The sequence below is a fragment of the Prinia subflava genome, chromosome 16 (genome assembly GCF_021018805.1).
Source record: "Prinia subflava isolate CZ2003 ecotype Zambia chromosome 16, Cam_Psub_1.2, whole genome shotgun sequence".
NCBI classification, from domain to species: Eukaryota; Metazoa; Chordata; class Aves; order Passeriformes; family Cisticolidae; genus Prinia; species Prinia subflava.
Window position 1 is genome coordinate 13,026,927 of NC_086262.1, and position 24,239 is coordinate 13,051,165.

General features: G+C 51.2%; 1 protein-coding gene across 2 annotated transcripts in view; it reads left to right on the forward strand.

Moving 5' to 3' along the window:
• The first annotated feature begins 598 nt into the window (after positions 1-598).
• LARP1 (La ribonucleoprotein 1, translational regulator) overlaps positions 599-24,239 on the forward strand; it is a 44,847-nt gene continuing 21,206 nt past the window's right edge. For both annotated transcript variants that reach the window (XM_063413692.1, XM_063413693.1), the window contains exons 1-2: positions 599-1,056; positions 16,505-16,531. In XM_063413692.1, the coding sequence (XP_063269762.1) occupies positions 714-1,056; positions 16,505-16,531 (370 nt within the window). In that variant the 5' untranslated portion in view covers positions 599-713. The remainder of the gene's footprint in view (positions 1,057-16,504; positions 16,532-24,239) is intronic.

Consider the following 24,239-nt stretch of genomic DNA (forward strand, 5'->3'; position numbering starts at 1 on the left):
GATGCACAGGAAGTTCCATCTGAATATAAAGAAGAACTTCTTTACTGTGCAGTGACCCACACTGGAACAGAATAGAGAGGCTGCGGGGTGTCCCTCACTGAGATATTCAAGAACAGTCTGGATGCAATCCTGTGCCATGTGCTCTGGGACGTCCCTGTTTACACGGGAGGTGGGACCAGACTGCACAGCCCGGCCGTTTCTGTGATCCCGTGATTCCCCAGGACACGCACCGAGCCCCTTTCTGCACTTTCCAACCACGTTATCCCGTTATCCCCAGCCGTGGGTACCCGAGAACACCCCTATCCCTCGGTTCCCGGCTGATGCCGGCCGGGGAGACTCTGTCGAAGCCGGCTCGGGGACTACGGGGCTCCACCGATGCGTTCGTCCCGGAGTCCCCGCGCCGGCAGCGGCACCCCCGGCCCGAGCCGGGCCTCTCCCAGCCGTGCAGGGAGCCCGGCGTGTCGGGGAAGGGGCCGGAGCCCTTTAAACCCCCCCGGTCCGCGCCCCCCCCCAGCGCAGCCGGGCGTTGCATCAGGCCCGTGCGCGCCGCCGGCCGCCCCGCGGGGGCGCGCCCCGCGCCGCCCCTCCCCTCGCCGGCGGCGCGCACGGGCGGGCGGTGCGCGCCCCCGCGGCAGTCGCGTGGTCCCCGCGCGGCTCCATATTGCGGCGGCACCGGGGTCGGGGGGTTCCCGGCGGGGCTCGGGGGCGCGCAGATGGCGACGCAGGTGGAGGCGCTGCTGCCCGGCACGGCCCCGCTGCTGCCCGCCGAGGAGCGCGCCCTGGTGCTGAAGCCGCCGCAGGACGGCGGCCGGGAGAAGGGCGAGCCGCCCATGGGCCCCGACGGCGGGCCGGCGGCGCCGAGGCCGCCCAGCGCCAAGCAGCAGAAGGAGGAGAGCAACAACCAGGAGAAGGAGAGCCTGCTGAGAGCCGGCGGCGAGGCGGAGGACGGCGGCGAGGCGGGCGGCGCGGGGCGCCGGGAGTTCATCGAGGCCCCGCCGCCCAAGGTGAACCCCTGGACGAAGAACGCGCCGGCCGTGAACGGGCAGTCTCCTCCCGGTGGGTGCTCGGGGGGCGCCGGGAGCGGGGCGGGGGGGGCCGGGTGCGCCGCCGACCGCGCCCCGGGCGGCCGCGCCATGCGGCACACGCGGCGTGGGGCCGCGCCCGCGGCCTGCGGGGCCGCGGCGGGGCGGGGGGCGCGCCGGGAGCCGGGGGAGCGGCCGCGCCGGCCGCGGCCACGAGGCGGGGAGGGCAGCGCGGCCCGGCCATGCGGCGGCGAGCGGAGGGCGCCGGGGGCCCGGCGGCGGCGGGCGGGCCCGGCGGCGGACACGCGGCCCCCCCTCCCCTCCCGCTCCCGGCATTCCGCCGCAGCAGCGCCGGCAACGTGGTCGGTTCCCGGCGTGCGGCTCCCCCGGGAGCGCGGCCCCGCCGCCCCCGCGGGGGCCCTTCCCCGGGCCGCGGCCTGCGCTGCCCACGTGTGCGCGGCCGCGGCTCCCCCGCGCAGGCCGCGCCGCCTTTCTCTGCCGACTCATGGCGGCGGCGGGCCCGGCGCGGTCGCTGCCCGGGTCAGGGGCACGGCCCGGTACGGGGGTCCCCGGAAAGGGAAGCGGAGGGGCTGCGCTGTCCAAATCGCGCTTGTAACCCGCTGCTGGCGTCAGCAGAGGCTGAAACTGCAGAACACCCATTTCCTCGCCTGTCGGGATGGGTGTTGCGCTCCTCTCGTACCTGCTTCAAGTGAATCGGGAGTAGGAGAAAACAACAGAAGTTTTCGCCAAGCGTCTTGTTTGGGAGAGACTTAATCTTTTTCTACCTGTCTCTGTTAACTCTGAAATCACGCTGCCAGATGTGCCATCAGATTCCCAATTACCGTACGTGCCAGTGTTTTGTAAGAACTGTTTCTGCCTAGCATGATGATTCATCAGAGTTATTGATCTTTGGGAGATGGGCAGCTCTGCAATTTCCACCTAGAAAGCTGTCATCCTAATGAGAATTATAGAGGACAAGTTAATCGTGCCAGGTAGAAGTCCGTGTTTGGATTGTTTGGTGGTTTGTCATTGTAGTCATGGACATAAGCAAAGCCTAAGGAAATCCAGGACAGTGTCGCTGTCTGCATTTGCCTCGTGCGTTGTGACACAGAACTGGTCACATCGCTCCTTTGTGTGAAGGTTGCACTCTATTGTGATGCCTTCTGAGATAACGATCCCGAGAAATAAACCGAGAAATGCAAAACTGCAAGGTTGAATGTTCCCGTTTGAATCCCCTGTGTGAGAGGTGTCCAGATCCATTACCGGGCTCGTCAGTCGCAAAGGTGTGTGATTTGTCAGAGTCAGCAGCGACCAGGCAGCTGCCCAACACAAGCAGGGGGCCCTTGCAACTCCTGCCATGGTTTTTTGAGGGACAGAGTGAGAGTGTGTCATTAGCGTGTAAGGGAGTAATGCTGCAACACTCAGAATTGTCCTTGGGCCCAGCACAGTTGTCTCTGTATTCCCAAAGGTGTTCAGAAAATGGAATTTGTTAGTGGTGTGTTCTGGGACGCTTGGCAGCAGTGACTGGTTCCAGCAGTGCCCCCAGTGCTGCTGCCTGGCTCTCCTCATTGTTTCTTTTGCTGCCTGTTCATTAGCAGAAGAGAAAACGTGTAAAATAAACACGGCTGGTGAGCTCCCATGAGAGGCAGGCTGGCAGCTGACCTTGCCTGCCAGCCCTGCACCCAGGCACCTTCTTGTAGAGTTTGCAGGCTCATGTTGTATCTTAATTTCTTTGGGTGGAGGATTTGTTTTGGCAGACACTTGGCAAAAAAGATCTGGAGCGTGAATTTATGTGAGAGACTTGGCCGGTGAGGTGAATTGTCGTGTTGTAGTGACCTCCAGGAGGATCACCCAAGGAAAGGGACTCTTTTTCTTCACTTGCAGATTGAGAGCTTCTGAATTCTGGAAAGTCACTACTGGAAGTCTTTGGTTTCTCGGCAGAGCTTACAAAGCCTTTGCTCATAATCCAGCAGTGTTCCCAGTACAGTGCATGTGTGCTGGAGATACTAAATGTTCCCAGCCCTGATCTACCAGAGGTAGCAAGGAGACCAGAGAGCATGGTGAAGACAGCTCTGTAAAGATAAAGGGATCCCTCTGTGACTTGTTTTACAGGCTTTGAAAGCCCTAAATTTTTTATAATGATTATATTAATTATAGACCCGTAGAGCAGATTTAATGGACAAGACTTTCTCCTCATGTGTCCACGCATTCTGTAATGGCCTGCGTTGGAATTGGTGCTTAAAAAAGTAAAAGCATTGAGCTCAGGGAAAACAGCCACCTGCAAGATCTTGGTGAGTTTCTGCTGTCCGTGTTGGAATATGGAAAGGGAAGAGCTTAGCAACTCCACCTTCAGGTGGTCAAAACACCAGCTTGTTTTGTACTGTTTGACTCGCCACGGCTGGGCAAGTTGAGTGCCTTGAGGGACTGAAGAACGGGGTTTTTTCATGGATTAGAATTTACTTTTAGAAGCTTGTGTCTTGCCTACCTGCTGCAGGATTTTTATGCTTGAAGTTGGCAGTGAAGCCTGTAATATAATAGGATGTTCCAGCAAACACTTCTGCTCTTTCAGGAAGGAGAGCTCTTGAAGTGAAGCATCTCCTTGCTTCTTAACCTCCCAAAAGCACAACGGCTTGGCAGTAAGTGGGACAACCATTAGGTCGAGTTAGACAGCAGTGGTACTGCTGATGCTGAGAGTGGAGGCTGAGACTCATCTGGAGTGGCACACCAGAAAATTTTCACGATCTCTTGACAAGATGCACGTTTCCTTTCTATTCTTGTGTGTTTCTGTCAGGGTGCAAGGTGCAAAGAGGAGAGGGGGTCTCCTTTGAATCCTGAGATACACATGGTCCTGTCCTGTGTGACAAGACTTGTACTTGACACTGCTGACTGCTTGTGAGGGACGCTGCAGAGCTGTAATGATGCCTCGTTTTTACTCTCTAATGATCTAGTTGCAAGGTCTGTGTGACCATGCCCTCGTTATTACATGTTCTCTTCTTATCATGTAAATAAATGCAGCCAGCAGCCTGACTGACACATGATGGTAGTTTGTGTGTGTCTGCGGTAGTGAAGGAAACGTTTTCTGGCAAAACCAGCTTTGCATTACTGGCTATAAACCAAATTCAAAGTGTTCTCTCCAATTCTTCTCTAGATGGGAAGTATGGCTCTTGCAGTTGAGACAGCTTGACCTTCTGGAACATGTTGTACTCCTCCACTGTGCCCTGCACCAGGGCTGGTGCTGATGCAAGCGTTGGTGTGGACAGGTGTTAACAGCACCCCGTTTTGAAAACCTGCTGGATATATTTCAAGAAATGTTGCATCAAGGCACTTGGCACTTCTTTATTTTTAAAGTGATTTACATCTTGGAAGTAAGAACATGCAGGTTTTAATGACTGGCATTGCAACTGCTGAGCTTTGCCTGTGCTTTTAAATTCTCCCTACAAGTTTTTGTCCAGGGAAAGTGGTGTATTTCCTAGTGGAGGTGCAGAAGGTGCTTTGATTTTTTGAGCAGAGTTTCCTGCATGCTGTTTGGCAAATGTGCTGGGTGGATAAGCAGTACGTTCCAGAAGGCACACCTTAGTTACTAGCAGCAAGCACCAGGGGTGAGCTGACTATTGTTGAGAGTGTGTTGCTTTATGCTGCCTGAGCAGAGGCTGACTTGGCTACCAGTACTAAGGAGAAGGCAGGGGAAGATTCATTAGCATCTCACCCCTCGCTGACTAACTCCCCATAGGGCTTTCCTTGAAACCAGCCTCCAGTGCAGGAGATAAGATGGATGGGAAGCTTGCTTTACCATTGGCATTTCTTCGCATTCAGAGTAGGCACACACATCTGCTTGCTCAGGTAGTCGTGCACACACCTATTTCCAAAGTGTTGGGCAATTCTCACTCTGTCGTGGCATGTAATTGTGGAGCTCTTCTGGCTGTTGCAACAGAGCTGCTATCGCAGCAGCAGGCCTCCCCCCATCACCCCAGGTTTCCTCTCCAAACTACTGTTTTGTTCCAATCCCACAACTCACATTCAAGTAACTCTTCCCATCTTGTTGGGGAGGATGAGGGTAACAGGAACTTGTTGCTCCAAAAAAACGTGAGGTTTAGTGTTTTCCCTCCCCCGCATACCTTTGCCCTTCAGCTTTGTGCTGGACCTTTGCCCTGTTGTGCACTGTTTGTTTCGGGAAGAGAGGGCTCGGGAATGCGGCGCAGCTCCTGGGAGCTGACTCACTGGCCCTGGTTGCTGGGCTTCAGTGCCTGCTTCTGCTGCAACCTCCAGCTCCAGATTGCCAGGTCTGAGGCATTGCTGAAGGATTCTCTCCAACCATCTCCTTACCCTCACAACTCTTCTTTTAAACTGTGTATTGCTCATGGTGCCATGTAAGTTTCCAGTAGGGTTGCATGGGGGATCGCTGGACTGGGCAGCAGGAGGACTTCATTCAGATGTGAGGACAAATCGAGTCCAGAAAGCAGGACTGGGAATGCGGGCACTGGGGCTGCAATACTCTGCTCTCCCTTCCAAATTATGACACTGGATCTTTTTGCTGTGGTCAAACGGTGTGAAATTATCTTCAGGGCAAAGCCAGATGCAGACTTGGATAGAGTTAGGGTGCTCTTCACTTAAAACTATAATGAATTTCCAACACTATGTCTGTGGTGGGGCTTGTTTGGCAAAACAAGGATTGGGCATTTTAGTAGAAAGCTGTGCTTGCTGTTCAGACCAGGCTTAATGTTTTAACCCCTACAGTTATTACAGGTGCTCTTACTCTAGGTCCAGTTGGGTCTGGGGAGCTTTGTTCATTCCTAACCATGATACACATTTGCATTAGCGTCTTTAATATGTTACTTATCCTTTGGTCGCCTTGGCGCTGAAGCCTTTGCTGACTTCCTACCAAGGGCCTGAGTCTCCACACTGCTGGCTCTACCAAATCCCTGGCTTGCTGTTTACACGGGGAGCTTGGGGAAAGAGGTGATGCAACCTTCCCTGCTGAGCTCTTCCATGGTGATAGTGCTGTCTAGGTGGAGCTTTTTATGGCCAAGAGGTTGTCTCCTGTTGGCTAAAGCTCTGGGTGGATCTCTGGATCCACTCTGTAGTCTCTGGCATGGCCAGCTCTGCATTTGTTCCTTTTCCCTCTTGAAACTGGGCTTCTGCAGGTCCAGGTCCTTTTTAGTGAGGTTTGAATGGAGCTAGGAGACTTATCTCCTTGCGTTGAAAATTAGTGATTAATCTGAGTGTCTTGAATCAAATGATGCAACTGCATGGCTTGAGGTCAGAGGAGAGGGAAAAGAAGGGCTTCCAAAAAGTTAATGCAGTGTTGGGAGAACTTAGAGCTACTTGTATATTTAGGTAATGCTAATGGGTGGCAAACAAATGGAAACTGATTTGGCCTTGAATAAATCAATTACCAGACTACTTTGTGGGGAAAGTTTTGGGTCAGGGTCGATCTGGATTGCTTGGCAAACAGAGAAGTGGATGTGCACATAAATGTCCCACAGCTGTGGAGCAAAAACTGGCATGAGGCGTTTTGGTGGAAATAGGTTTGCTGATAGCAATTCTAATGCTGTGCAAGATAAACTTTTGTTTTTGGGAAAGGTTGTGGAAACTGTGGTCAAGTGTCAACATGTTTCTAAAGGGAGGCTCATCCTGTAATTGGAGTTTCCCAGAAGATCCTGTTAACTGAACTTTCCTCTATCAGAGCACGGGTTTGTGCTGCAGTTTGGGGGACTTCGTGGGTGGATTGCCTTTCCTGAGCAAACTGGTGTGTGATGTATTGTGGCTCTGCTGGTTTCAGTGTTGCACCAGGCTGATGGTCCTGGTTGAGCTTCTCGAGCCATCCTTAGCAAAGTCATCTGGCCCAACTTTGGTGTGACACTCGCTGTGGGTATTGCCAGGATCAAGAGCTCTTCCTGCAGCATTAAAGGTGCGTGTGCTGGGGGATGTTCTGCTGAGACATGCAAGGAGAGGCAGGGAGGGCTGGGAACTGGCTCATCTAATACCTGCTTTATCACTGAGTTACCTTCACTGTCCTTCTGGAGCAAAGCTGACTTAGGAGAAGAAGCTTCCCTTGACATTCCATGTGTTCCAGGGTTGTATGGGAACACACAGCAGGGTTCAGTGCTCTGCAGTGGTTGTGATTTTATTTTTATTTGGTGGGTTTGAGTCACCCAGTTCCTTTGTGTGGTGACAAACCTTAAGGTTTGGTGGAGTTCTCTGCTGCAGTCTGACGGTGTGTTGGAGGTGACCATGGTGGCCCTGGCTGGGTTGGGTGCTCTGTCACAACAGGCCAGGTGGAAACCTTAATTTGCTTTAGAAATGGTGAACAGGGGTGGTTGTTGGTGTGACTGAGGTCTTGATGCCACTCAGTCTCATTCTGGTGACACTCAGAGGTGACACAAATGTCCTTTGTTCTTTTGATCTAGAAAATGTTACTCTGGTTCCTCCAGAATGTGTGACACTTGCAGTGTGCTGGCGGGCACAGCCTGCCCTGACCTGTGCTCTTGGGGAAGCGCATTTGCTTCCTGCTGGACACCCCTTGAAGTGGCTGGGAACAGGTCTGCAACCTGCTGCTCCAGCAGGTGCTTCTCTCCCCTCCCAACTCGCTCCCCAAAGCAGCCCTGGCCGGTGGTGGGGCCCAGAAGAGACATCCCTGCCCCACGAGGAAGATGTTGGCGGGGAAGCATCTCTGGTGCTCCTCAGTGTCACTCGTTTCATCTCTGCCAGGCTCTGCAGAGATCCCTTGGTGATTGTGGCAGCTGAGAGACAACCAGGAGAAACGGGGGCTCGCTTGGGGCTTGTGAACCTGACGGGTCCTTGACACACGAGGCAGAGTTAAAGCACTCTGGAAAGCTGGACAGGGGCAGAAATGTGCCGTGTGTCCTTCCTGCTGGCCTGGAGGGACCGCGCGAGCCCGCGGTGGGGCTGGCGGGTGGGACACTGCTCCGCTCTCCCCGGCCCAGGTACAGGGCACAGCTCGGGGGCGGCAGGACGGGAGGCAGCGGAGCCTGTCCCGGTGCTGAGCACGTTTTTCCAGCTGAGCAGCGGCGTGTGCCGGGCTCCTGCAGAGTGACTCTGCAGTCTGCAGGGCACGGCTGCACCGGAGGGAGCCGCGGCCCGGCGCGGGGGGCTCTGGCGCTTCTCCTCTCCTGGGCGTCATTTTTGACTTCTTTGCCTCGCCTGCAGTGTGAGTGCACGGAGAGAACAGGAGGTTGGCAGGGCTGGATAAGGGGGCTTTTAAGGAGCCTGAAAAAAACTGAGAGAAGAGGTGAGTTTTCTCCTGGCTAAATATGGGAGGGGAAACAAGTATGAAATTGGAAAAGCCACAAAAATGAGGAAAGGGTAGAGTTTTGTAGGTGGGAAAGTAAGAGAAAAGTGTGTGGAGAGATTGGTGTTTTACCTGCCTGGTAACTCAGTGGATATGCTGCTAAATACTGAGCACTGTCTTTAAAGCAGATTATTTGTGATATATACTCAGCCTCCACACCAAATCACACAGCCTTTTTCATTTTGTTTTTCTTAAAGACTGTGCTTTTGGAAGCTTCTGGTCAGTGATGTAAATGAGTGATTATTTTACCAAGTCTTAGCTACCAAACTATCTGGTGTGCACATTTGCAGATGATGAAGCTAGTGACAGAATAAAATAGTGAGAACTCACAGTTAATAAGCAACACTCAAACGTTTGATAAGCCAGTGTTCACTTAAACGACAGGAAATTAATTTCTTCAGATTCTCCAAGGTCACATCTTCCTTTTTTTATTATTATATGTTGCAAAAGAAGCACTGAGTTTATTCCTGCAAGACCCTTAAGATTCTCTGCAATTTTTATGCCTTTGCTGTAACTGGAAAGGTTACTCTTCCAAGTAGTCAGAAAGTCTGTGTCAGCTCTCCTGACCTCACAGAGTGAGCCTACTGAAAATAAAGACAGCCACAATAACAAATGCTCTTGGCCTCATTCAGCACAAAAAGAGACACCTAAAGGAGTGACTGAAGCACTTTACCATAGCTGTGTTACTGCCAGGTGGACTCATGTTGGCAGGTCAGCTGCAAGGCTGTGCAAGGGGGAAAGTAGAGGGAAAAACAGAATAAAGAGTTAAGTGTAAGGAGTGACACCGGTGTGTGTGATGCTGAGAAATGATGTGTCTGTAGCAGCAGATACTGACATGTGGAGAAACACATCCTAAAAATGCGGTCGGGAGGTTTTTACTGTGACTGGAACAGAAGTGATGGGATATTTGTGTGCGAGGTTCCACCCAGCAAGACAGAAGAGCGAATCACGGAGGTGTCTCCACCATGTGCTCAGATGACAAAGCATGAGGCTCCACTGTCTGTAATCATATTGAATTTCACTTCCCAGCTCCCAGCTCAACCTTGGGAGCTCAGGGCAGTACTGACTATGATCTCGTACATCTGAGCATTCAGAAATCCTCTGCCAGTGCAGAGGGTCTTACACTGAGCTGAACAAAAAGGAGACTTTTCTTTTGGCTTTCCAATCTCAAGTGAGCTCTCCAAGCTCATTGTTGCTGGTTTTGGTGGGGGTTTTGTGTGTAGGGGGGGGTTATTTTTTTTTGTTTTGTTTTTTTAACTGTGGAATGGTGAGTGTGACATTTGCATCCTCTGCAGGGAGGAATTTGCTATAAATGAGCTGCAGTTTCAAAATTTAAAATTAAACCTGTAAAGACAGTTGTGATGATGATTTGGAGGAGACATGGCAGATTACAGTGAGATAACCCTCTTAGCTTCGATTGGAGGTGAAATCTGAGTTGATGTAATTGTCAGCAGAGAGTGGAACCAAGCAAGGATGGAGTTTGGAGGGTGATTGGAATGGCTGTGTTTGATTAAAACCAAGCAGATAGTCTGGGCCAGAGGGAGGGAACACCTCAGACTGTGAGTCTGATGATTTGTAATTCAGTTAAGAGATTTAATTATGTTGTCTCCGCTGTGCTGCCTTGTGTATCCTACAGCCCCCTGCTCGGCCCTCTGCCTGCAGCTCAGAGGTGGAGAGAGCCTTGCAATTTTCATTTTCTGGGGTTTTCATAGGGGTTTATGGCATCCTTGTCTGATGTTATGGGATTTTGCCATGATACTGGTGCATTTGAGGAGGTAGGATGAGATCCTCTTTCATGGAGACATTGCATTTCTGGTGCATTAATGGATTCTCCTTCTTAGGGAGATGGATCTGTCCTGCCTGCTGGTTGCTAAGCTGTCCTTGGGTGAGGCTTCTCTGGAGTTTGGGTCTGGCCTTGATGTGCAAGCAGAAATATGTGTTGCAGCTCTGAATTTGAAAAACACTGTCCTGTATCAGTTTCCACAGTGTGGGATCCAGCTGGCTTCCAGGCTGCACCAAAATGGCTCCTGTATTTCAACAAGAGTCTTTGAGATGTGTATTTTGCTTGATAGTGCCAGAAATGTTGGTGTCTGTTCAATATCCAGTGGCTTAAGGAGCAGTTTGGGGAGGATGGCTGTGATCATTTGGACCAGACTCACGTAGGGTTGTTGTGGAAGGCGTAAGGCCTCCAGTGGTATCACTCCAGGGTTATTGGTGATGAAAGGATGTGGGGCAGAGAGCTAGGTCACCAGCTCCTCCATGGCAAGAGTAACCAAGCACCTTTAAGTTGCCTTGGACTTTCTCTGAAGTCCCTTGTTGGGTTCATGATCAGGAATGTTGGGACTCATGCTCTGGAGCAGCAGCACTTCACTGCTTCTCCACTTTGGAGATGAGGGGAAGGGGTTAACGGGAGAGAACACCCAGTGTTTGTTCTCTCCAGTGCAAGCACTGATAAGTGGATGGGAGAAACAACAGCCTGTGACCTTCCAGTTATTCCTGGTGTGCCCATGCATTTGTGAGTGTTGGATCTGCAGGACTGTCTGTTTGGAGAGCTCTCATTCTTCTGGTCAGGTTCCCCAGAACCCCATTGGCATCTCTGGTGCTTGGAGGAGACCTGGATCCTGTTCCATGTGGATCTCTGAAAGGTGTTTTTGCTGGGCACCGTGCTGGTCCTGCTGGTGACTGTGTTCAGCTGGTGTCACAGCCCTGCTGGGTCTGCACTGCTCCCCTTTGGTCTGGAGGAGACTGAACATCAGCACCGAGGTACTCACTTAGTATGTGGTGTGGATTTAGGGGGTTATCTCAAATAACGCTCTGATTTTGGAATAGGGGATTTTTTTTCCAGGGTTGTTCCTCTTGAAGCTCTGTGATGCTGAAAGTCTTCATTACTTTTCAAGCACATGAAAATAGCAGGGGCAGCACAGCTGAACTTCACCAAACACACAGCTGTTTATACAATGAAAACCTATTTGAAGCATTTATTTCTGTGTGGTTTGTGGGAAATTGATATCAGAGCTCACACTGGCTGCAGCTCTTGAGCCAGTGTAGGTGATGGGGGTGTCTGAAAATGAACCTAACCTTTCTTCTTGACAGGGAACAGAAAACCCCTTAGCAGGTACTGGTGGTCTGGATATTCTTGCAGAAGAACTGATTTGGAATCAAATCTTCCATAGCTTTTTTTTTTTTCTCCTGCATAGGCCTTAGCTGTGTCTTGGGACCTAGCCAGCATCATGTTAGGATTGATCCATCTGTCTCATGCTTCAGCTTCTCTTTGAGGGGGTAAATATCCTATAGTAAGCTGAGAGGCATGGGAGGTGTTTGTGTGGACCTGGCAGCTGGAGAGGGCTGGGATGATGTGGGTGACTGAGAGCTGGACCCTCCCCAGTCCTGCTCAGCAGGTAACAAAGGAGGGGAACAGGAAGCAAACAAGATCTGGGGAGGGATATAATTGGCCATGCTAATCTTCAGGTTTAGGGTTTCTTGCTTTGCCACTTTTCCCTAGCAAACCTCAGCCCCCTCTTGGCTGAATATTACTTAGAAGAGGCCTGTAACTGTCTCAGGAACCTGTGCAGGCACTGCCTTGGCCTCCGAAGGGAAGCCAGGTGACAGAGATTTCAACTGAAATGGTTCGCAGGGCCAGAGAAGAGATTCAAGCAGCTCTGGTCTCTTTGCAGTACATGCTGGACTATGTAATTTGGACCTTTTCCCTGCCTGGATCGTCCCTACCGGGCAGCAGGTCAGGTTATGGGGAGAAATACCAATCGATGCTGCCGCCCCCCAGCACTTCCCTCCCCAGCCCCTCTCCTGGGCAGCCCCACAGCTCTCGAGCCCTTGTGATCGAGGCCTGCTCACGTCCCTGCTGCCGAGTCCCCATGTGACCTTGGAGAGGTCATTTTTTCGCTGACGTCCGAGTCTTTTGTCTGCAAAACGTGGAGGATGATTTGGTTACAACTTCACGGGTCAAAAGCCAGAACAAATCAGCTGGTGTCTTCCTGTGGCAGCGTGGATGAGCCCCGTGTCCCACTGGGAGCCACCGAGGAGCTGGCTGTGCTCGTACCTGTGCGTGCACAGCCCTCACCCAGCACACCGGTGTGCTGCCACCAGTCAGTGCATTTTGGTGACTGGCAGTGCCATAAAGCCCTCTGAGGTCCTTTTTCCCTGCTGGGAGAGCAGAGGGGTGATGGAGGTGGGGGCCAGCAGGGAGCTGGTTCCTGCTGGCACTGGGCCTGCGGCCGCGCGGCCCCTCGGCAGTTATGGCTGCAGGTTGCTGTAATAACGAGTCAGCGTTTCTCTTGCGTCAGGGATAATGAGCTGCTCTTCAACCGCGGGCCCTGCCATGAGGAAGCAGCATCTGTACTGGAAAAGGGGGTGCTGGAGGTCCCTTCCCAGCTGGAGCTCCTGAGCTGGGAGAAGAGAGGCTTCTTGTGTGGGTGTCTGGATTCAGTGCTGGGAGCGTGGTTGGTGTGTGTTTCCTCAGGGAGGGAGAGATGGGGGCTCATAAATGGGGTGACTTTTTTGGACCTGTCCCAGATACCTGAATAGCAGCAGTAGCCGGATAGCCCCTGGGGAGGAGAGTATGTGTGTGGATGCATCAGCTTTTCTCTTTATATGCCCCATTTTAGCATACGGTCTTCTCCTTTGTGTAAAAGTACCATCAGGCAAAAATTGAAATTGAGATCCACCCCCAGCACCACCTAAAATAAGGACAACTGCCCTCAATTTAGTTGTATCTCCTGGGCTTTGTGTGCAGCAGCTCTGGGTGTTTGTGCTCAGAGCAAGAACCCCTGTACCATCCCTCATGTGGTGGTCCTGAAAGGGATGCTGTGTGCCTGTCCCAGCATCCTGCCAGCTGCCATGCACACCTCTGACCTCCTCCTCCTCACTCCGTCCTCCACCTTGCTTTGCTAATAACAGGAAGATTCACAGAACATGTTTTTCTGTTGAGATGATGTAGGCTGTATGTATTCTGTACAGGGATGAGGAGAATGGTCAGGGTCTTGGGAAATACCTGGCTCTGCCGAGATTGATGCTGCGATGAAGATATCACTGGCTCCCGTGGTGACTACAGTCCCTTTGTTCAGACACCAGGTCTCTCTGATTTTGGGTGCATGCTGAGAAACAAAAGTGTCTACATGCAATAAGAAGAAGGAAGTGTGACACTGTAGGGTCCAAATTTCATGGGCCTGCTCATTTGCATTGTGATACTGTTGTCTCTTGCCCCTTCCCACTGTGCTGCTTGGGAGGCTGCTCTGTGGGCAGGGGCAGGACTGCCTGGGTCCCCTGTAGGAATTGCCTGCTGCTGAGCACATGGCTAAAGGGATGATGGAGAGCTGCTGTGATGCGTTGTCCTGCAGCATCTGGCCAGTGTTGGGATACCTGGCATTAGGGTGCCTTGGCAGGTAGCAGGTTTGGGAGGAATTGGTGGGGCTGGTTTGCTAGCTTCACCTTTCTGTGTTGGGACTTTGAGCAAAAAACCTGTCTCTGTGCCTCAGTCCTTTGTTGTTTGTTTGTTATTTGAGTTTTAGCCTTGGGAGAGCTTGGAAGGGAGCTGACCTGGACAGCAGCCTCAGTCCTGCAGTGTATGAGATGGGCTCCTTGGAGAGCAGCCCAGGGGTTTACCTGCTGACCACATATGTTCCTGACTGCTTCCCTACCACAGCTTTCTTGGGAAAGGAAAGCTCTGCCTGATTTAGACTTCTCTTGGGTACCTGAGGTGCTGCCCTTAATTGGCAGGCTAATTTTTAATTTAAGTCACTTGTGCTTGCAGGGGAAAAAGGTGTCCCAAAGGGTGGTTGTGCCTGCCAGTCCCTGACCAGCCTCAGATGTGTCCTCCCAGCAGCCCCGTTTTTCAAAGCAAGTCCTGCAAACTGATTGCTCTGTGCTTGTTCTCAGCTCTGGGGAAAGCTGCCTGCAAGCTCAGTGTTCTCAGTCTGCTCTGGAGAGCTTGGAGTCAAATCTGTGTAATAGTGGTGATGAGTTGGACAAGGTCAGCCTCTCCCAGACAGGTGGCTGAGCACTGGGTGCAAGTGTCTTTCCTTGACAGGAATTGCCCTGGCAAACCTCTTGAGGTGATTGTGAGCTGTATCTGCCCTTGGCAATCACGAGTGGTCCTTGCTTTCTACTGATCTCAGCCACTGAGTAGAGTCACTGCTTTTTGAGTAAATGTAGTGGCAAGGCTGCTCTAGAGTTGTGGCTGAGCTCGGGAGGAGCCAGGAGAGCCTTGCTGCACATCTGGAGCAGGACAGGGAATACAGCAGTGAGCTGAGAGGAGACCTTGAAGGAATGTGAGTTTGGAGTTGCAGTGGTGACGTATCTGATAGGTGTTGCTGAGGGGTCACCTGCAGCTACTGCCTGGTTTGGTGGCATTTGTGGTGTCTAGAGCCTGGACCTGTTGTGAATGCCTGGTTCTGCTGTGGTGTGTGTTTGATGAAGAGTTGATGGGATAGCCTAGCAGGAATGCAGAGTGGAGAGCTGCACCCCTCAGGGTACAGCAAGGGGAACATTTGCCAAAGCCTGGCTTTGCTAAATTCCTGGCTGGCACAAAGGAATTTATTTTATCAACCATTGTGGTGTTGTTATTTATTTTGGTTTTTGGTAACATCTGGTACAGCTGATCCAGACAGGTGGGATACCAATGTTACCACCTTGTTCCTTTGCAGAGAAGCCTAAGTGGGAAAAGAAATTATATCTTGTTTGAGATCTTAAGTGTGTTTCCAAACCTTAATAATTTTATGATTCTTTGGAGTACAGAGTATTTCTGCTTGCTGATGTAGAAGCCTTAACCCCTCAGTGACCATACAGAAATACAAGATGTTTAAATGCATTTGGGACATGGGCTGATAAAGGATTGCAGTAGAACATGCAGCTTGCAAAGGATCCAAACTGGTGCTTGGAGACTGTCCTGGATGTGCTGGGCTGTCCTTGATATCATGCCTTCAAATGGCCACAGACCATAACTGTGTAATAATAGAGAGTCTTGATTTAACTTCTGGGGTTTTTTGCTCCACTTGGTTCTTCCTATGTGGGATGAAAGCATCCCTGCCTCAGAATGCTTTGAACATAGTGCAAGTCAAAGGAAGATAAATAGAAGTTATTTTGGCAGAGGGGTGTTTTTGCATGAGTGGAGGCCAGAGAGCATTGCCCTGCCTGAGTGGTAGTCCTTGCTGCAACTCTTGTGACTTTCCAGCTGAATGTGTGTTTTGGGTAGCTGATAAGCAGGAGCCAGGGGCTTGCCCCTGTCCCAGGAGGACCTTGCCTTGCTGGCAGCCTTCCTTCCCCCTCCTCTTCCAGGATCCTTGAAGAAAACATAATGTATTGCTCTTTCATATCTTCTGGGGGAGCCTTTATCAACAGGGGCTTTCCACACACACTGTCCTGTGTGCTCCTTAAATGAAAAGTCTGGTCCTTCCAGCTACTGAAGTAAACATCTTCCCATACATCAGGCCCCCCAAGAGAAGGGCCTGTACCTCTAACTGGAAAGAGCCTGGGGGGCTGGGGAGGTTGAGTGATCTGTTTTGGGGTCTGAACCTCCCAGACTCTTTCCATCTGTCCTGTGCAGTGGCCTGTGCCTGCTGACAGAGACTCCTGAGCTGGAAGAGGGAAGGGGTTCTGGTGTGATGGGGGATATGCCAAAGCCCTGGGTGAACATTTGGTGATGGGTATGTGTGTGTCTGGTGTAGGTGCTGTGTTGGAGCCAGGCACAGCTGCTGATGTCCCTTGTGGCTGCAGAACCAAGGACAATCAGAAGAATGCTCACTTGGCTTTTGTCTTGGCTTCCACCTGTGCTCTGTTAGATGTTCTCTGTAGATTTCCATTGGATGTTGCTGCTCAGGAGGAGTGTGGGGTGCCACCAAGTAGCTCATTGTGTGGGTCTTTGTACATATCATCAACCTTTTTTATTGCACGCTTCTCTCTGTTAGAAGCCAATACAGAAGGTTATTTATGAGAGCAGTGCGTTCGGGTAAACACAGACACCTTCAGAATCTTTCTCAAAACAAGTGGTTGAATTGAGGTGGGTTCCAAGCTGGATTGATGTTTAACTTGAGATACTAAGAAAATACTTCCTCTGTTTAGCTAAAGCAAACAAATCAAGAGAGGAGACCTTTTAAATATGATTTGCACTCCAGCTGCAACCAATACTGACCTTTTTTTTTTTTTTTTTTTTCTTTTACAGATATATTTCCAACTGATGGCCAGTCTGGTATGTATTATATAAAAATGGAATTCTTCAAACCTCCTTCTCCCTTCCTTTTCCTTCTCTTCCTTCAGAGTCAGTGCTAACCAGACTTAGAAGACTGGTGCATGCAATATACAGTCTGGAATATACAATGAACATTAATGTAAAAAACCTAAAACCAAACCACAAACAAACCCCCCAAAAACCCCACCCAAAAACTGAAGGAAAAAAACTTCCTAAACAAACCTCTAATATATTGTCATTCCTGTATAGCAGTGACATCTTTTATGCTTTCATGTAGTGATGACTAAACAGCTGGAAGGTTCTTTCCTCCCATACATTGTAGCAGAGCAAATTTGGATGTCCGGAGTGGAAGAGTTTGGGAACTTGTAGGTCTTGGTCATCACACATAATTGAAAACACTGACATGTCAAGATGCAAATGTAACTCAGATTGTTGTTATGTTACTTGTATACAGATGGATTGTGGCTATGAACCTGAGGATATATATTTGAATTTGCAATAGTTTGGAAAGACACAGACCTCCCCTGTGGCTTGTAGTCTGTGTGTTGGTGTTGAGTATTGCTGTTAAGGACAACCAGGTGTGTGCAGCCTTGCTGGGAGAGGGAGGTTGCTCTGGAAGGAGGTTTCAAATCAGGAATGTAGTTTTCAAAAGCAGATATTGATGATTTCAATTCCTGCCTTTCCCGATTGCCAGAAGCTCTATCCAGGCTGATGTTATGGAAGTGCCAGGACTGAAGGAAAGGTTTGTGTTTTAACCAGTGATACAGAGATCAGGCAGTGAGAGCCTGTTGTTTCAGAGCTGTAGTGCCATGTGGGGATGTGCCTTAGCAAAGGCACTGGGAATGGAAATCAGTGCCTGACTTGTCCTTGTGTCACCCCAGGCATGTCCACCTCTGATGTCCATCTTTGGCTTTGCATGGGATCCCATTCCACCAGTTCGTGGATAGTGGGAGGCTAAATTGCTGTTGATGGAGGAGGCATTGGAAGTGTGGAATCAGCTCTGGTGTCTTAAAGCTGATTTCAGTAAAAATAACTCACTGGTTTAAAGGGGTGTGGTGGCACTGTAATTGAACTTGCTGAACTGAACAGAGGGATGGAAGTTGGGGATGTGTTTCCAGAGCTCTTGCCAGCTAACAGGGCCATGGTGTACAACTAGATGCACTGGATCAAGGCTTTGATTCCACATTTGTAAGTCCCTCATGATTTTCTTGCTTTCATAATGTGTAAGAGTGAAATATTAGGGCTTGGAAGAACAAAGATTTATTCCCATATGTTGAGTTTGTAGGAGGCTTTTCTCCACCTTGAAGATCTGTCTTCTTTGGGTATTGGGTTTTGTCTGCCTGTGCTGTGAACTCAGAGATGTCCTTTGCTTGGCACTACTCCATCCTCTGTTCTCCAGCTGGTTGGGGACCTTGCACAGCTGCCTCCAGGGTGGGGCATGAGTGTGTGTCTGCAGCAGATGATAGCGCTTCAGAAAGTGTTTGTTACATGTCAGCAGTGTTGCTGAAAACATTACCTATGGAGCTTGGGGCTTTCTTTACAATTCTGTGTATTTTTTAGGAGATAAAATGATAGCTGCACAGGACACTGTGCAGTCTTTCTTATACCTTTCTCCAGAAAAGCCTTCAAGCTGTTGCCATGCTTTTTCTTCCCATGCACTCAGCTTCTCTGGAAGCTGTGGTATCTCAAAACTCAGTGAGGTGTAAAGGCAGAGTGGCACTGCTGCCACCAGAGCTGTTGTGCACTCCTGAGGCTGTTTGGTTTGACTCCCTCACATCCTTTTCATTGCTGAGGTTATTGAATGAGTTAATTTACCCTGTTCACCAGAACTCCCATACATGTGTCAGGGTCTATTTTTTAAGCTTAGTCTTGTGCATTCAGGTGGGTCTGTATGGCTGGATCCCCTCTGGGTGGGAAGTCTGTTGGTTTTTTCCCAAGGAAATGGTTAGCAGAGCATTGGAAGATGCTTACTCGCAGTATCAGGGTTGGTAATTGCATAGGTGGGGTGCCTGAGCCAAAATTCAACCATTTTGTAGGCACGGTAGCTGTAGTGTGCTCCAGAGCATGTTCCTGCTTGTTAGCATACATATGCCAGCAGTGGCCTGCCCTCAGCCTGGCTCCTCAGCCTGGATCATCCCCGTGTCACGTGTGAGCGCTGTGGAGGTGGAAGCGCAGCACTGTTTGCGTCCCAGTTACCTAATAGTGTTTGCAAATAAAGCAGTTGTTGGAGAGAGGCCTCACTTTCCTTCTGTCCGGCACAGCAGTGCCTCAGTCCTCTCCTCTCCCACGTCCCACAGCCAGGGTTCAGCAGCTGTGGGGTGCTTTCCAGAAGGAGCCATTTCAAACCATGTGATCTGGAATTCAGACAGAAAGCTGAGAGACTTTAACACCCTTGAGAGATGCAGGTTTGGGCTTGGTGGACAGAGGGACACTCTCACTTCTGCTGAGGAGGACTGGGGGGGCACGTTTGCAGCTGGCTGTCTGTGGATGACTTCACTGTGAACACCAAACTCTTCTGCCAGGCAGCCAATGCTGTTCAGCTCCCAGGACATGCTCCTATGTGAAATTTGCTGCCTGCTCTGGAAGGGAATACTTTTACCACTTCAAGCAGATCTCCTGCTAGCTTAGTGTGCTGAGCCTGTGCCCTCCTGGCCTCCTACATGCTGCAGTTAGCCCTCCTCTTCTCCATGGTGGAGGATGCCAGCCTTTTTAGTCTCACCTCTCGAGGAGCTGCCTCTGGGTGGTTTAATTGCTTTTCTTTGAGCAGCTGTAACAGCCCTGTGCCCTTGTTGAATTCCAGAGACCAGAGCTGACTGCAGGGTGCAGTTGTGGATGTGCTGGTGTTCAACAGAGCAGCAAGTGATGCTGTGTCTTGGTTTCACCACTCCTGATGACTTTTTTTCATCTGCTGCACCCTGACCTGATCATTTTGTACAACTGTCAGCAGTGTCTGAGATATCTTTCTTGAGTTTATAAATGCCTCTTTGAATTAAATGCTGTGAAGTTTTCCATAAAGAGATGAGGGTGATACTACCACTACAAGGAAGTGGTTTTTAATCCTTTAGAAATAAAAGGAGGGGGAGATGGATCTTTAAATTAGGAAACTGCTATGTTGCACTCTCTTGTAATTGGGTATTCCTGACTCCTTTGGGAAGACTTAGTCTGATTAGGGTGATGTACTCCTTTATGCTCTGTATTGACATGGGAGGCAACCACCTGTAGCACTGGAATTGGCTTTATTAGAGAGATTGGTTTATGCAGCAGGGTTCATGGGATTGTGGACCCAGTAAGGAAGTTGCTATACCAGGGTTACTTAGAAAAACCTGGAGTGTCACTGCATCTCACTTAAGGTGGGGGGCATAAGTTGAGGATGGTGTATCTTCTGCTTGGAAAAGCTTGCCCTGAAATCAGCTCAGCTGAGGTGCAGTAATCCTGAAGTAGCACATAAAGAAGCCCTTCTGCTTGCTCTCAAAGATCACAGGGATATTTGAGTGCCTTGTCATGGTTTTAATGCTCTGGATTCAACAGCAGGAGGAAGCCCCCATACCTGTGCTCAGTTTAATCCAGGTGGTTATGAGACTATAAGACTTCTTCAGCACATTTATAGAGCCACCTTGCTTAGTGGGAAACTTAGGTATGACCTCCCTAAATTCCTGGGAAAGTTTGCTGCTCCTGCTCCTACCACCAAATCACTCTTCCCTTCCCTTGCACCAGGAGATGGAGCTGGATTTCTGCACGGTGCTGGATTTGTCTTCCTTGACCTCACAAGCTGAGCTGTTGCTCAGTCTCTTCTTGCTCTGTGCAGTCAGGGAGGCAGGTTTGCAGCTGTGCAGGCTGAGGGCAGGGTTAAGTGGTCACTTAGCAAGTGGCCACTGCTCAGGGGACACTGTGGCCCTGCAGGGATGCCTCTGCAAACATAGCCAGGAAGGTACAGGAATCACAGCGGGAGGAACTCGGAATGATGTTATTTGAATTATATCACAGTCCCCTTTCTGGAAACCCATTCTGTTCTTTGAGATGACAGGTTTTCCAGGGGCATATTTTGTGCAGAATTTGCACTTTTGCCTTGTACGACCCCTCTCCCCTGCACTGGCACAGTGGGAGCTGCCCAGTCTCCTCCTAGATAGTGCGAACGCTTGGAGCTGGAGGGTCTCTCTGCAGGCGCTTGGCTCTCGATGCCTGTCTCTTCGTTGTTAAATATTTACAGTGAGATGTACCAGATGCTTCCCAGGAAGGGTTTTGTCAGCTTCCAAGTCGCCAGATGCAGCTGCAGAAGAGGCTGACAGCCATTAAAGGGATCGTGTCAGCACGGCTCCGGCAGCGATGCAGTGACCTCCCCTCGCTCGTGCCGGGCCGCCGCCGGCTGCGCTGTCTCGTCGGCCGCAGCGGGATCTGGGCAGAGAGCACCCTTCTGCTGATGTCAAGAGATTGATCATGTCTGGTCCTCAGGCTTTTTGTTCTTCAGTTTTGTTGTTGCACCTTTTTCTAGGGCCGTCTCTCCACAGCAGTGGTGCCACCTTGGCTCCCACTCGGTTCTCAGCATGCTGGTGTCTGTCTTGGTCTCAGCTGCCCTGAGGAGAGAGGGGTGGCCTGATCCAGGGGGGCAAACTGCTGCCACCAGCTCTGGCATCGCCAGCCCTGGGCATGGAGAAGCCAACAGCTGGAGCATTGCTGCTGGGTCCATCTCCTGTGCTGGTCACACTGGTCAGGTTCCCAGTGTGCCTCCTGCTTTCAAGATAAGGTCCAGGACCTTGGGCTAGGCCCTGTTTGTTGCTCTTGGTGCTTATCAGCTTTTGCTGCTGACAAGGTGACCTGCTGCAGAGCACTGAGGATGGGGAGGGAGGGTCCCCCCAGCCCGGGCTGTGTGCTGGTCTGGCCCCTCCACCCGGGATAGCCTGGACGTGCACACAGGGCTTGCTCTGTGCCAGCTGTCCCTGTTTTAAATATTACAGCTCCTGCTGGATGAGGATCTTCCCGGGTGCCACGGAGGTGGGATCTTGGGAGGTGGCAGGTCTGCTCCTCCGAGGGGGGCAGGGAGGAGCAGGCTCGCTAGGTCATCGTTTTTCCAACTAAATATAGTTGCCCGTGCTTTCATAAGGTCGGGATTTTTGCATCACGTGATTGTCTTATCCCTCCCAGCCGGCAGTCAGTCAGAGTAGGGGATCGTGTGTCTGAATGGGTAATAATTAACTGTTAACTAGCTTTTCATTAGAGCCTGGCAGAACCGTGCAGCAGCAGAGGTAAACGGGAGCAGGGGAAACTGCTCCTGATCTCTCCTGGAGGGTGGACACCCCCTTTTAATTGGCAAATCAATTGTGCCCAAAGGTGAGTGGATTGGGTTGGTTTCTTTACTGTTTTATAGAGAGTTGTGAGTCTTGCCTGGTCTCTGCTCTTGCTGTCCTGTAGTTCCTGTTGATTTTAACCCTCCCTCTCCCCCACCACTGATTTTAGTTTTTAGGTCATGAACTATCAGCGAGTCTCTGATCTGGCTTGGAGGGGGTCTTACCCTCCGTCTCCTCCACGATTTGGCTCATTGCATCCCCTGGGCCCTTTCAGCCTTGCCTCGGGTGCCCTCGTGTCCCAGCTGAGGTGTCCTTGCTGTGCCTCGTGCCCCAGCAGCAGCTGGATCAGCTCGTGCCTTTTCTCAGGGTCCCAGACTGACGCGGCGTTTTCCCTGGAGTGTTTTCCCTGGAGCGCCGCCGGCTTTTCCAGCCCCTCTCCCTGAACCATTTAACCTGGAGAGTTCACAGGCGTCCTTGAAGGCTTTTCTGCCTTGCATGCCGGCAGAGGAATTGCTGGTGCCATGCCCTGCCAGCTGGAGATGTGTGCACCAGACACATTGGGTCAGGCACTGGTGTTGGAGTCGCCTCTCCTGCAGAGATGGTGGGAACCTTTTCCCTGCTCAGAGAGAACAGGGTGGCTCAGCAGCTGTGGGGGTCTGAGCCAGCCCAGCCTCCTCATTTTGACAGTTTCTCAAGTCTGGTCAGCTGGGTGACCTTGGCTGTGTCCCCTGTGTGATGCTTCTTGGTTTCTGGGAAACATTGGCTTCCCCTGGAGAGAATCCTTAGTTCATGATTCTTTTTTTTTTTTGGTAGAAAACTGGGTGGGAGGTGGTTCATGTGCCATCTCATTCGGTGTGTGCCTGGCATTTCAGGGATCGTGTGCAGGGCTGGGAGCGTGGATTGTGTGTCAGGAGTTTCCTAGAAATCCTCTTCAGGGAAGAGGTGTGCTTGAAAAGGCGGTAGAAAGATGTCACTCGCCCTTAAGAGGGAGTTCATTTGCTACCTTTAATAGTAGCTGTCTGTGCCAGGAACAATCCAGGGTGCCCTCACTGACACTGTTAATGTTAGAAATGCCTGTCGGCGTTTCCTAACGCGCTCCTCCTGGAGTGTAGCTTGGTCACAAGTTGAAGCGTTTCTGTCCTGGACTGAGAGGGTGCAGTGAAGATGTTCATGCATTTTTGGTAAACCCAGACCCTTCGTGCCCCTCATTTGCTCTGGAAATAAATGTCAGACCCTACAGATAATGCATGTGTGTAGAGCTTGTGGCAGCGTTGTGTGTTTACAGGAGCTGTTCCTCAGCTCCCTGAGGAAGGCTGTGGTCTGACTGAGCCCCTGCTCGCTGTGAGGAGCTGTGCTGTCAGCGGAGATGGGCTCTGCACATGTCTTGAGCTGCTCCTCCTGTTCCGGGGCTTTCAGGACTGTCATTAAGGGATGTGAGGGCTTGGAGAGCTGGGATTATAACTCGGATGCCCACACTTCCTGTCCTGCCTGTACCCCAGCCTCCCTCCCTGTACTTCTCAGGGCAAACTCCTGAGCTCCTGGAGCAGCCTAGGACACCCAGGTGGGAGTGTTCTCATGCTCTCTGTGGAGTTGTCAGATGCCCTTTTTGAAGTTATTTTTAGCGAGTGATCTTTGCAGCAGTTGCAGAGCTTACATTGCAGAGAGGTGTAGGCAGCTCCTTGCTTCCTTTGCTTTTACAGTGGGGCCTGTACGGTGGAGCTTCTGCTGAGGAGCTGTGGAAAATTGCTTGGAAGGCTTTGAGCCATGGTACTTGCAGCTTATCTCCTGCCCCAGCTGAGCAGGCTTCCCAGTGCTTTACCAGCCTGAATCCTGCTCAGCCATCCACCTTAAGGATCCAGGCTTCTGCTTGGTCCTGACCTTGGCCATTCTTCTGCAGTTTTTCTTGCATGTACAGGAAACTTCTGATATTGCTGAGGTGTTGCAGATATTCCCCTTACCTTTGTAAGCAAGGCCAAACGCTGCCTGTGGGGAACTGAGACCACGTGCTGCAAGCTGACTGTGGTTCTCTGCAGTCCCCAGGAGCAGGTAGGAGCCCCTGCTGTGGAGACACCAACCTGTGTGATAACATCTCATTTAAAGCTGTTGGAGAACTCCATCCAGTGCTCCCTCATTTCCCTCTCTGTGCTCTCGCATGCCTCGGGCTGCAACTGCGATTTGGTGGGAGGCAGAGCTGCAAAACATTGCAAACCTAGAGGAGGTGCAGTCTGTGGCCTGAGCCTGTCCTGAGCCTTTCTGGCTTTGTGTGCCTTATGATGCCTTCAGCAAGATGTGAGCATGCCAAGCAGTCAGTGCTATAAATCCCAGGCTTTTCCGCTCGTGTGTGGAGCTGCAGCCACAAGTGTTTCCCATTTTGGCTGAGGCTGTGCTGGGAGCTCCTGGGGAGGCCGGGCAGAGGTGGATCTGCT